Genomic DNA, 14,741 nt, shown 5'->3' with positions numbered 1-14,741 from the left:
TTAATAATAGCTTTATTAAAAAAATTATAGTATAATTGTTTTTTTAAAAAAATATCGTTTCCAACATTGTGATTATCTTCTATGATGTTGTTTTAATATAGATTGTTCAAAAATTATCTTTTTAACATAAAATGCAAAACAAAGATATGTCTCGATCAATAAGTGTAAGAAGAAAATTTTTAAAAAATTGAAAAAAAACAAAAAAAATAATTTATGTATTTTTGGTATTTATGTTATTTTTTGATAATTTTATTTATTTTCATATTTTCTGCTTTACATTTTTTCCGCTTCGACTTTCGAAAACTGAAGCTAAAAATAAAAAATGTAGTATTTTAATTGGTAGGGGCCTATAGTGAAAATGCTCCGTTTTTTTATAAAAATGCAGGTCAAAAAACGGTTTATAGTAAGTCTAATGTTTTTAGAAATTCCATTAACTTTTAACAATTATTATTTTTATAAAAAATTTATAATTAAAAACTTTGTTTTACATTATTAGATAATATTTTTTTATAGATTTTAGTAAGAACCATTATAGTTTTAATTTTTTTTTTTTTAAATTTTAATCTAAAAAAACTCTAAATTGAATATTTATATAGCCCCTTAATGCTTTTTGTCTACTTAACATATATTATGAATATGCATCAAGCAATAGGTAGTAATGAAACAGAAACCATGTTAAGAATTCCAAATAAAAGTGTGAATGAGCAACCTAATAACACTAAAAAACCAGTTAATAAAAAAAAACAATTAAATTATGAAGAAACCAATAATATAAAATTTGAAATAGAAGACTGTTGTCAATTATTCTCTAAGAATTTTCATAATTTTCCAATGACTATATTTTTCGAATCCGAATCTGATGAGATATCAAGAACGCTATTCAACTTTGTTCTCGATAATATTAATTTTCCTATTATTGGAAACATTCAAGATACAATACCATTGGGTAGAAAATATACAATTAATAGGAAAGATATTAGGTATAATTTATATTATAATTTACTTAGAAATATTTTTCCAGATGAAATTTATCGGATTGATGAGAGGGAAATATATAAATTTACGGAATCTCTTGCGCAACAAACTAGGAAAATGTTTGCAACACTTTTGTGTATAAATTTCAACATCCGCATTATTAATCCAAATGAAATAAAACTGTATATAGGGAAACATATGAACATTAAAATGGGTACAAAGCTTAATTATAAGATCAAAAAAGTATTCGATTCTGATAATTATCACTCGATTGGCGCAAATTTACAGTATTTTACAATGAAACATAAGAATGAAATTAATTTTTCAAGATTTAATCAAAATAAACAGAATGTATATGATAATGGGAAAGTGATAGATTATCATGACCATACTCATATAAGATTACCTTCAATCGAATAGTAAAATTAAAAAGAGTTTTTATAATATTTTGAAATATTTATTTTCTAGTAAATAATCTCATAAACTTTTCTTTTGATCTATATAAAAAGTATATGCGATTTTTCCCGCTATGTTTAATTCTATGCACATAATGAGTTATTTATACGTAATTTTTTTCAAAAAAAGTGTATAAATGACTATATGTGATAAAAGGTAATTAAATCTAAAATGTATATATTATTGCTCATTTCCGTCTTTTTATAAAAACAAGAAAATATATTTAATACTTAACACTATTATATCTGTTAAAATTACACGGCATCTACAACCCTTGAATAATGTTTTTAGTGTTCGATTTATAACTTTTACTTTATCGAGTCTCAAAAAATGAACCTTTTCTGTGTTTTTAGTAGTTTTTTATAATGAAACAACAAATTAAATTACATTGAAACTATATGTTTGCTAAATATCAAGATGCTCGTTCGAATCATGTTTTATTAATAAAGCCAACAGTCTTTTAATTTGTCTTTTGTATAAATAGTAGCGTATGTCAATTGTTTTAATTTTGTTTCTGCATTTTTACGTTGAATCAATAAAGATTTTAGGTCAAATATGAACAAAAAATTAACATCCATGCTTGAGGGGGAGTGTATATAAAATTTAATCAAAATTTACGATAATAGGCTAAGTATAACTAGAACCTAATTTTGCAAAAAAAAAAAAGATTTATTATATGATTTAAAAGTAAATAACTTGTAACGTTCTATAATTTTTAAATTACATGGAACAGACGAAACTTTTGTAAAAGAAAAAAATTAATAGTGATATTAAATGGAAATCCTTATGGCTTAAAATCTTTGAAATAATAAAAGGTTTTATTAGTGGTAGTGGATTATTTTACCAATATTATGCAGTGAATTTTGTTCTAAGTCGAAGGTTTTGTCAGCTTTGTATATTTATTATTTTTAGTACATACATAGATTAATAAGAGTGTTGATTCTTTTATAATCTCGTGTTGAATTGCTATGAATATTTTTTACTCCTACTTGTTGGTAGTTTCTGTCAATAAAAATCATCAGCGTCTTTTTAATTTTCTCTACTATAATATTTAAAATATTCTAGAATTTATTTTATACAAAAAAAACTACAAATATTTTCATAGTCTATTAAATAACGAAAGCTTTTTTATTTTTAGTATAACAAAAAAAAATACACTAATAAGTTAAACTCCAAGTTACATGTCTCAAATAAGTTTTAAGATATAATACATGAAGCAAAAACTTGATTTGATTTTATGCATAAACATGAATCAATTTTTTACGTTAATATTGTATAAATGTATTATTTTAACAAGATAAGATTTTCTTTAGAATGTATATTACGATAAACTTTCAGATGTTCAATAAAAGCACTTTAATTATTTGTCGCCAAATAGATTAGCCTCTCCATGATCTATAGAACATATGGTATTAATAATTTTTTTTAGCTTATTTTAAGTAAAAATTTCTACTATCATACGACCATTGATTTGTCAATTCTTTCCAGATAGTCCACTTACATCGATACCCCTTCTTCTTTAGTGTCTATTTAGTCTTATCCTCAACTTCGATGCAGAGAGATAGATTCTATAGTCTACTTTAGAACATGAAAAAAATTCTACATGCATTGAATTTACAAAATTTCATCATTTAATTTTGGCTAAACAAAACATAATAAGATTGTATATTATTTATTATTAAATGTACGATATAAAAAAATTTAAAAACCAACAGCGGACATTTATGCTTCCATTTATTCTATATTCTTATTTTTTTTTTATGAAAATCAATACATTAAACTTGTAAATAATTTGTAAATCGATCGTTTAAAAACACTTTTGACAATTCTTCTGTTATATATTCTATTAAAATTGCGCTATGAATTTTTTAAAAATGTTTCTTGTGTATTGCGCATTGTTTTTCTTCTCTGATATAAATTAATAAACAAAATACTCTTATTAGTAGTTCGCAGTATGTACTTTCGCAATTCGTAGTTATGCGAGCGTTTTTTGCGCCATTATAATTTAGTACTACATACGCAGTTATAATATAATCTATACAAACATCTTATATATACAATTAACTATGAATAATCGGTTCGAAATTGTTTATATTCGATTTTAATAATTGATATAAATGTCAAATATATGTCAAACTGACTACTAAACGCTTTTGCATTACGAAAATGTTTGAAAAAATATTATACGTTAAAATAAACAGAGTTCTAGATTCATAAGAAACGAATGTTTACATCCATAAACTTTTACCAGCGAATTTCATATAACCCCATTTTTTAAAATGCAAATGAGTAAAACATAAAAGTACAATTAAATATCTAGATGCGTTTTTGATGCTTTTTTTTAAAATAATTAACTAATTATATTCAAATAGTCTTTATAAACCTTTATTGTGAAATTTGGTATTTTTGAATAATTATATAGTACTATTGTATTTGTCTGATATGTAACACATAAAATGAAAAAAACGATTTAATTTGGAGGCAATGTTTTCGATATTTTAGTATTGCTAGAAAAAAACTATAAAAAATAATTTTGTATCAATAAAGCTTCTTTCCGGATCACACCTTCTCTTTTCCGGAGGCTTAAGTCTAGCAATGAGATTGGGAGAATTCTTGAACATACAAGAGTTATACACTCTTCAATTTGGTCAGAGATTTTTTACTCCTATTGTGTCTAATATTACAAACATAAGTTTTTACAATATTTGATACTTATTACGACTAAAAAATAAGTTTTATAGTGATTATATTTAATTTAAATTTGTTTTTTAAATCCACAAAAATTTCTGTTGTCTTCATGAATATTTTATTCTAAAAATATCATAATATAATAAAGGGTCTATTGATTTATAGTCGATAAAATGACTTTAAAAAGTAAATATACGTTGTAATTTTATCTTAAAAATTATACAATGCGGATTAAAAATAATTAATATTTATAATATTTAGATATTATTTTGGTATGAATCTTTTTGATTTTATCGAAAAGTTTATGGAATAAATTAATTGAAAATAGGTAGAATTTATATAGCGTACTTGAAAAGATGCGTCGTGACTTAGATGTATATTTTGTTAATAGAAAATCTCTTATAAATATTATATAAGAAAATTTTAAATTTCAAATGCACTTTTAGGGGCTGATTATGTTATATTAAACTTTGTTAACAAAACATCTTTAAAATGTATTTCTTTCACACAAAAAACATTGAATGCGTTCATCAAAAAAAAATTATATGAATCGATTGAACTTGTTTTTTTTATTATACGTTGTGTGTTGTTATTTTGTAATTTTGTTCTGCTTTTATAATTTATAAAAATTAAAATTTAAATTTTTTTTTCAATTTTAATAGATTCTAAAAAGGCATTTTTTAAATAATTTAATTTATATCTAAAATCAATAAAAGTCGAGGTTAAAAATATAAAGCAACGGTTTTACTTAATGTAAACATATTGATGAGTTCTTTTAATTTGATTAATTGTTGATTTTAATTCAACTTACCAAGATAAATGTTTTCAGCACTTCTGTTTTTGTTAAAAATAAAATTGAATTAAACAAAATATATAGATTGATTTGATATTTAGTAAATAAAAAATAAACAATGTACATATAAATTTGGGGGCTTAACCCTAAATGTTTTTGGTTTGTACATTGTTCATTTATAACACACATCAATCAATAGGTATCAATGAAACAGAGACAAAATCAAAATTACAAATAGTAGGTATGAAAATACAATCTAGTTTTAGCCAAAATCCAGTTGTTATACGAGAAAAATTGAATCAAGAACAAACAAATATTATAAAAAATCAAGTAGAAGAATGTTGTTTATTATTTTTTCAAAAAATTCATAAATTTCCAATGACAAAATTTATAGAAGAAGAAACAGATGAGATATCAAGAACGTTATTTAATTTAGTTCTGGATAATATAAATTTCCCGATAAAGAATAAAACAAAAGATGTTTTGAAAGTTTATAGAGAATATACAATTAATAAGAGAGATGTTAAATTTCGATTATACTATAAATTATTAAGAAATAATTATCCAAATAAAAATTATAGTATCAAAGAAAAAGAAAATTTCAAATTTACAGAATCTCTTGCGGAACATACTAGAAAAATGTTTGCAACACTTTTATGTATCAATTTTAACGTACAAAACCTATCTCCAAATGCCATAAGACTGTACATTGATAAATATATGAAAATCAAAATGGGGACAAAGCTAAATTATCAAGTAAAAAAAGTATTTGATCTTGAAGAATATTTCTCTATATACAAAAATATACTCTACGGTATTTTGGAACATAATAGTATGATTAATTTTGAAAGATTTAATCAATATAAAAAAAGTATATATGACGATGGTAAAGTAAAGAATATAACAAAAGATAGTCTATTCATATTACCATTATTGCTTTAATACATTTTTATCGATTGATATAAGTAAAAGGTTTAAAAATTACATTACCATCTTTAAATATAATTATAGTAAAAGTTGTTTATCCTGATCGATTATTATTCTAAATATTTCTTTTATATTCAATGTATATATATATATATTAAGATTGCATTATAAAAAACTTTTTTATATAATTTGCAATAATGTAAATTTTTTACCTATAAATTACCTATATTACATAAATTGTAGGGCTTTATACCTGAATTGTATCGCTTATATTTTGTATAGAAAACAAAATTATTTCTTTAATATGTTTATTGCATTAGAAACTCTACACTATGTCATGCCCTTGAAAATCATGTTAACATGATATGGGTTTTGAAAAAAAATACCTTTAAAAGCTTAAAATTGAGTTCAAAAGAATTTTTTTTTTGCTAATTATATGTCAAATGTACTTTTGGGGATTGTAAAAATTTGTGTTATAATGTAACAAAAGATTAACTCGATAAGAGGTATTATTTTTCGCCTGCATTCTACGTCCGCATTCTCGGTATTCAAATATGCTCTTCTTCTGTACTTTATCTAAAAAATTAATCATTAATCTTAAAGTGGTCTATAGGAATTGTTTTCTATGAATTGAGTTTTTTATGTTGATATAAGATTATATTTTAAATGATTGAAAAGTATAGCTTAAGAGATTACACTTTACATATTTTAGACGTTGCAATTTCATTTATAATTTTTAGCTCTATTGTTATAGATACCTCTATCTTCTATACACATATTTCTATGACAGTTAACTCACAGCTAGATATCTTAGAAGCTCTAGCCACTTCTTCTTCAGATCATATGTTTGACATCGACCTTGAAATTTAAGAGATATATCTTCGTCTTTTCTTCAGAGCATAGATTGACGTAACTTCAATAAAAACTTAGTTATATCTCCCCAATGTACTTTTTTGTTATTTTGTGACAGAGAACTATAATTTTTTTAGTAATTTTTGTGGTTGCCAACGATTCCGTTCCGTACAAGCGTTGTTCTCTAGGGTTTCACACGCAAGACCTTGTATAGATTTTTTTTTATAATTTAATAAAAAAATGATCTCTTGAACGGATTGAACTTCTGCCTGTATTATGTAACTAAATAGCACACCATATACTATGACACACTAATAAAAAATTACTTGTATAGTGACAATTGTTGAATAATAATTTTTTTATCCTTTATATTAAGATTCTTTCTCCCAGAAATGCTGTTGATTTCAATATTATTGCATTAAATAGTTTGCAATAAAAAGGTCGTTTTTTAAAACAACAAAAAAGTTAAAAGACATGTAATTGCCTTCTTATAGCTGGTGCATTATATTAAACGAAGGGCAAATGTAAACCCTTTGAATGTTTTTTTTATAATAAACACTTCGGAGCTATGGTAGTTACATGTAGAGCATTTCATTAACTTTATTATAAACGTGTTAACGAATTTTAGCATCAGGCAATATATTTTCAAATTCCTACGAATATTTTATTTATGTTGTCTTAGAATTCATATCTTAGACAATAATCTCAGGTTAAGAAAAAAGAACGGAAAGTTTATGTTATATCCTGAAGTCAATGACGAATTATGATCCTTTATATCAATGAATCGCGTTATAAAAACTTTAAAAATAAGTATTGTTTGACCAACAATTTCAGGAGTTTATTCTAAGTTTGCCAGGGCCTTTCATTAACAAGGAAAACAAGATAAGAGGTATAAAAAAAAAGTAGGATTTTAATCCCACAAGTTGACTGTTCTACCCAAGATGTTACAAAAAGAAAATTTAAATAAATTCTGTAATCTTTCTAATTAAGCATTGTAATGAATTTTAAAATATTTAAAAACATAGTAGGCCGCGCCATATTCATTCAAAGGGGCAAATGGAAAGGGCTAACCAAACATTAAGTCCTATCTAATAATGTGTACGTAAATGAGTTTAATTGTATTTAAAATTCTATGACCGAAGATGAATAGTAATAACTAAAACTATTTTATAAAGTCTTTTACAACTACAATTAAACCGAACATAGTGCAACAAAAGAGGTTCCATTCTATAATTAATAAAGATTTCAGCAGATAATTCTTTTGTGTACTCAGAATGAAACGTGTTTTCAAATGATATATGAAAAAAAATTGAAATATTACTTGAGACAAAAAATAAAAGAGATGTGTCAATTAGTGTAGTTGAACGTAATTTCTTATATTTTTTCTGTTAATCGGAATTATCTCGCAAGAATAGAGTGTCATATTGGTTCAAATCCCAAATATATTTTTAAATTGGTGACAGCGTCATTGTAGTTAAGTAATTTGATAATAAAAATGAAACAATAAAAAGAAAAGCTATATACTTTTTCTCTAAGGAATAAGAGATTACAGAAAATTTATAAATAACAGAGTACAACGCAGAACTTGAGAAAGTACCCAAAATTAATCTTTGTTATGCTTAAAAAACTCTAATTCAAAACAATCTATATAAAAGATTCATTCGTGTTTTTTTAATATTTTTTTTACGGGGTCAACGCTCGCGCACCACAATTATTTGTAACGGATTTATTTATTAGGACTATTTCGTGTTCTAGGAAATCAAGTTTCTTTGATTTTAATTCTTGGCTTTGTATTTAACCTTTCAATTTCTGCAATTTTTATTATTTAGATCTCTCTTTCATTCTCTTCAAATATTTAGTTTATGGCATTTGTGGTTTATCTTTATAGATTTTTTGTTTGCTTAAAAGGTTTATAAATTATTCTGTACAGAGTGCTCATGTTTATTTTTACTTTTTGGGCACGTTTTATAAGTTATAAGATTAGATATATGTTATGTGCGTTTCGTGTATATTCATATAACCATAAGAAACTTTTAATTAGACATTGTATATGATTCGATATCAGAATCTAAAATTTTTTACAAATGCTTATCCACTCTTTTGTTTTTAAAACATGTTCTACCGTTTCGGGAGTTATAATAACCAGAAATAGCATAATATAATATCTTATACCTAGTCAAAAGCCGACGCCTTAAAACTCATTTTCTGTTTTTTAAAAACCTTTTATCGTTTGTTCTGTTTTATTTGCAGTTGTAAGCCTATGCCTTTTGCTATTATATATCCTAAAAGTTATTTTGTATTCTATGCTGCTATTTTATTGCAATTAATTTGAATTTGTTTTTTTTTACATTTAGAATTGCAGATTTTTGAAATTTATTTTTATCTTTTTTAAATTAATAGTAAATACTTAACACGAGTTTTTATTTCTATCATCAATAATTTGGATCTTATCATAATTTAAATCAAGATTGGATAGTCTTCATTACAAGCAAGCTGTAAATTGTTTTTATACATAAAATTGTATGTCAATATATATATATGCTCTAGACCTTTATAGTATATCACTTCCTCTAAACAAATAATCATAAATCTCTTTCTATAATATACGTTCTTTTTGCACAACTCAAATTTACTCCATTAAAGGAGTCTTGCACCCCTTCTGCCCTTATAAAATATTTGGTTCATATTTTCAAAGTCCTCATTTGGGCAAAAAGGGGGCTTAGGATTTTTTTTCATTTAACATTTTGTGTGCGCGTTGGCATCTCTTTCTCATCGTCGCATTATTTACAGTTAATTATTACGTACTTTTGTAAATATCTAATCCACAGGAATATAACTGGTTTCTTTATTCATAAGCTTCGTGGAGTTTGAGGTCGTCGGAAATAGAAAATGGTTATCAATTTATACTTTATGGGCCTATCTGCCTACTTTGAAAGTTAGTTTGATTGGCTACTCTTTGGTATCCTAACATAGTACAATTAAGAGAGTCGATAATTAGTTACCTATGATGTATTATTTTCCACTATTATTGTTTAAATCTTCTCATATCATACTAATATGAATATAATGAGACTTTTTGTGGTCACCAATGACATAAATTATGGGATTTGCATGAAATATATAATTAACAAATACAAGAAAATACCCATAACCCCCAATTGAATCAAAATTATAAAAAAGATGTTGTTTTGTCTCAATAAGCTTTTAAAAGAATTTTACTTTTTTTCTTTTTTATATGTCTATAAAAACAAAAGAAGTAAAAAAAAATTAATATATTGTAAAATATTTTTGATTATTCCAAAAACTGTACCAAAACTTCAACAAAATTATAAACAAATGTAAAGTTTGATATTATAAACATAGAATATAACGATATTTTTATTATATTTTAAATATTTATACAATATCAGAAGTTGATTAAAGGTTGATTATGGACATAAGTTATAGGGGGACATTATTTTGTTTTTAGTATTTTTTAGTCAAACAGGACAACGTTAAGTTCTCGTATATAGCAAATTCTAGTTCGTTTTTTTAACATTTTTCGCTTCAGTTTTTGTTTCTAAGAGTTAAAAATAGAAAACCAGTATTTACATATGTGTATAGTGGCGTAAAATATAAATCGTTCAATTATACGACACGTATACCTTTTATCTAACATAAGATTTTCGATTTTTTTCGCTATAACTTGCAAAAAAATATATAAATAGAAAATCGAAATTACTTTCAGAGCTGATCTTAAACTTATATTTTATAAATATTTTATATTGAACTAACTAATTTGTTTTGATAATAATGTAATAAAAGATAAAAACACATTAAGTGTAAATATCAATAATTTTTGGAAATTTTATTAAGCTTTTATTTATCATTTAATTTAATTATCCAATTTAAATAAACCTCTAAATTATATTTTCTTTAAGAGTTAAATATAATTAAATTTAGATATAAGAGCTTTATTGTAATTTAATATATTCTGTAATAAATAAAAACTATAAATAAAATTATTAATTAAACCCCAAAGATGTTTTTTGTGTACCTTACATTTATTTTACATATATATAAATCCTTAAGTAGTAGTGATACAGAAACAAGATTAAGACATCCCATTATAAAAGTTTATACACAGCCTGAAACAATCAAAAAATCAGCTGCTAAAAAAAAGTCGAAAAAATTAAAAAAATTAAACAGTATAAAGAAGGAAATTACAGATTGCTGCTATTTACTTCATCAAAAATTTCCTATGTTTCAGATGACGGAATTTTTTGATTATGAAGCAAAAGAGATAGCAAAAAATTTGTTTAATTTAGTTATGGATAACATTAATTTTCCTATAAGGAAGAATACTAAAGAAATTTTGTCAATGGATTCAAAATACTTCATTCATAAAAAAGACATAAATTATGAATTATATTATGCTTTACTAAGAAATGAAAATTCACAAATAATTCATGATGGGGAAGAAAAAGACGAGATATTTAAATTTACAAGATCTTTAGCTAAAGAAACCAGAAATATGTATGAGACACTTCTTTGTATTGATTTTAATGTTTTTCGGCTTTCAATGGCCGAAATATCTTTGTATATCGACAAACATATGACAATTAAAATGGGAAAAAGGAAAAAATATATTGTCAAAAAAGTGTTTGTTTCTGATGATTATTTAATTGCAAAAAATATAAAACATTATATTTTACCATTTAAAAATGATTTATATTTTAGTAGGCTCAATCAAGATAAAAATTTAGGATATGCTAACGGAAAAGTGATGGACCCAATTAGTTATGAAAGATACAGATTATCTGTATCTATATGATATTATTCAATAAGAGTTCCCGATGATATTATTAGTAAGTTAATTATTTGGCAATAAATGAAATATTAAGGGTAATTTATTATCTATTTTTTTACATGTAAAATAGTATATAAAAAGTATTGTTGGGCTAATTCATGTTCCTAATAACAATATTTAATAAAAATGCAGATAAGGGATTTAAATATCCTAAAATGGTTTGGTTTTCAGTGATTTAGTACTTGTTTGATACATCGAATATTAAGTAGGTCCAAGTTTTGAAAATTATATTTATTTTGCATACATTAAGGCATCTATCATTTATTTTTTTAAAAATAGTCTTTTTCATTTTTATGTTCTAAAAAAATTGGCTTTTTAAATTATAAAAAAAAAATTTATTCTATGCCAAAAAAATAATTGAATTTATGAAATATAAAATTTTTGTTACAATGTGATTCCCCGACAAGGTTTAATGTTTTATTATAAAACCAATTTAAACTTTTTTATACACCTTTTGTATGTTTGTATGTCAGTTTAAATTTACAAGTTCATATTTTTTCTATTATTGCATTTTCTTCTCAAAATTTATAAGTCTTTGTTATAAACAAGAGTCAATAAATAAATGTTCAAAACTATTCTTTATATATATAAGCATTCGAGCTGTATTTTGAATGAAATTATTTAGAATTAAAAAAAGGAATGTATCTAAAAAATCGAGTTAATTGCTATATTTAAGGTTCGTCAATATTGACAATGAAGATGTCGTATAACGACCAGAGTTGCAAAGAAAAAAATTCAAGTCGAATTTTGCATTAAAATTATATATACATATATAAGAACAAAATAAACGACAACCCTTGTATGTATTATTAAACATATCTATTGCATAAAAAAGAAAAGAAATCCTCTAGGTACTTTCCAATATTTTCTTGGTACTTTATCAGTATTCACTTCCTGCTTACAAAGAAAATTTCTGAATTGATTTTATGACAAGCCAAGTGTTTTTCGTGTTTAATTTTATCTCATAACGTAATGATAATTTTTTATTTGGAGTTATGCTAATTTTTATAGTATATTTTTTGTTTACCTTTGATTTTTGAGTATAATATCAGTATATATCTTTATAAATAGGAGTCTATAAATATGGTTTTGTAAAAAATGTTGAAAACTTGTTTAATCAAAATAAAATAAATCACATTTTTCATAAATGATTAGATGAATTTTAGAATTCGTATATAGATAGGAAAAAACGCTAAAATCTTATAAAGGCGAAAAGAATAAAGTTTAAAAGATATAAAAAATAAATCTAGGAGCAATACCTAATATTTTAAACACTATGCTAAATTTTCTCGGTTATCGACACGTATTCTTTCAGAAAAATTTTATTATATATTCAATTAGCCTTTTCTGGTCAGTATCAAACCCATATCTGCTTGAAAGTGTCACTATTTATAAGCCATGTAAAGGGATTATTTTGTATATATACTTTTGTCCGCGTCTGATAGTAAATTTTATATGTCTGCTTTTTTAATTGATCATTTTCTGTCACAATTCATATTTTAGAGATTTTTTTTATCGCTTCTATTGTAAAAAAGGCATAGTGTTTACCAAAAAGTCGTATTTATAATTCTTGTATGTCTTAAAATTAAGATTATAAGTACTTGACACAATTGGGGTTTTAAAATCTAATATTAAAGGTTTTGAATCATATTTCATAAAATGCTGTAAAGACTGTAAAAAAAGCACAAATGCTTTTTATATAATTGTAGGGGAAAATATATCTTGTTAATTAAGAAGTATAATCTCATAATAAAAATGAATATTAGTGATCACGAGTAAAATACATAGTACTTCGAAAGAAAATTTAATTTTTCTAGTTTTTTTTACAAAAAAAAACATTAGTTTATCATAAAAGAACTTGTTCCAAGTCTTGTCATGACTTAACATGGAACTAAAACGGCTAAGTCCAAAAAATGATTTTTTACTAAGAAGAAAAAAATATATTTAAAAAGGACGTCATAAATTAACACAAGATAATATGATATTAAAACGGTAGAAAATATCAGAAAATTATCTATATAAAGTTTAAATTATTTAAAGTTGAAAGCCTATAAATACAATAGAAGTTGTTATTTACATCGAAAAATAATATTTTTCTCAAAAGGACCTTTTGAGATCAGAATCTATAAGTAAAGCGCTATGAAAAACGAATAAGACGTGATCTTTAAAAATCGCAATGGATTACAAATCTTTTAGTTATCATAGTAAAAGCATTTTTAACTCTTTTTTCATGGACCTCTGAACCAAAAAAAGTTTTCTGTCTATTGGTAATAAAATTCAATTGTTTGCTGAGTCGGTCGAAGTTTGATTAAGTATTAAGCAAACAAATGCATTAAAATAGACCAGAACAACGTCAATTAAATCCCTTATTAGATGAAAGCGTAAAAAAATTGAAGCTATGTAAAATTGAATAAATATAAGAAGAAAACGCTTTATATGATGTAAAAATAAAAAATATAAATTATTTATAATAGACATAAAACATCGTATACAAGGTATTCATATGTAGTATAATGAATAAATATAAGAACATATATTTCGCTTTTTACGATTTTAAGGACAATCTTTCGGTACTTTTTTCTTTGTTAATTGTTGTTTTTGATGTATAATTAATTTATGGTCTCTTAATACAATAATTTAAAAATTGTCCATTTTGCAAATTTTTCTATCCCTTGATGAATAACAATAACTAGGACATTATTTCAATTAGAGATACTCTTTTATGTACATAGCCAGCTTTTATATACGAAATTATGATTATAAACAATATTCATTAATATAAATGAACCAGGCGATACAAAATTTAAGGCTTTGATAAATTAGCATTAGCAGGAGTAATAAATGTCAAAGACGAGGTTGGCTTGCCAGAATGAATGCGCCATCAGGCAAAAATGACAAAAAGATTCAATCATAAAAGAAACAACAAAAAATATAAAAATAAGAAGACAAATGTCTGGGGATTGAATTTGTATAAATCAGAGGCCGAAATAAGTATCTCATAGTAAATCTTAATTTCTAAAAAAAGCATAATTGAAGTACGATTTCGTACTAATAAAAATAGTATTTTTAGGGAAACTCAAGAATCTTATAGGGAGCGGGTGTAGATTATCATTTGAAGTTATAAATATTTTGACAAATAATGTAAAAAACTTAAATAGAGATAGCAGGACGAAAAAAATTATTAAAGCAAATTTTTAAAAT

At 24.0% G+C, this 14,741-nt stretch overlaps 3 protein-coding genes across 3 annotated transcripts; all 3 read left to right on the top strand.

Annotated features, from left to right (window-relative positions):
* Window positions 1-603: 603 nt before the first annotated feature.
* On the top strand, window positions 604-1,395 carry VNE69_06165 (uncharacterized protein; the record flags this gene model as incomplete). The annotated part of the gene is made up of 1 exon (XM_065473919.1): window positions 604-1,395. The coding sequence occupies one exon, from the start codon at window positions 604-606 to the stop codon at window positions 1,393-1,395; it is 792 nt and encodes a 263-aa protein (XP_065329991.1).
* Window positions 1,396-5,062: 3,667 nt separating this feature from the next.
* On the top strand, window positions 5,063-5,854 carry VNE69_06164 (uncharacterized protein; the record flags this gene model as incomplete). The annotated part of the gene is made up of 1 exon (XM_065473918.1): window positions 5,063-5,854. One exon carries the CDS (start codon window positions 5,063-5,065, stop codon window positions 5,852-5,854), a length of 792 nt encoding a protein of 263 aa, XP_065329990.1.
* A 4,858-nt stretch (window positions 5,855-10,712) lies between these two features.
* VNE69_06163 (uncharacterized protein) lies at window positions 10,713-11,504 on the top strand (the record flags this gene model as incomplete). Its single annotated transcript, XM_065473917.1, has 1 exon — window positions 10,713-11,504. One exon carries the CDS (start codon window positions 10,713-10,715, stop codon window positions 11,502-11,504), a length of 792 nt encoding a protein of 263 aa, XP_065329989.1.
* Between the last annotated feature and the right edge of the window lie 3,237 nt (window positions 11,505-14,741).

The sequence above is a fragment of the Vairimorpha necatrix genome, chromosome 6, assembly GCF_036630325.1.
Source record: "Vairimorpha necatrix chromosome 6, complete sequence".
NCBI lineage: Eukaryota > Fungi > Microsporidia > Nosematidae > Vairimorpha > Vairimorpha necatrix.
Note: the sequence above shows the minus strand (reverse complement) of the source record. Positions and strands in the feature narration are given on the sequence as shown.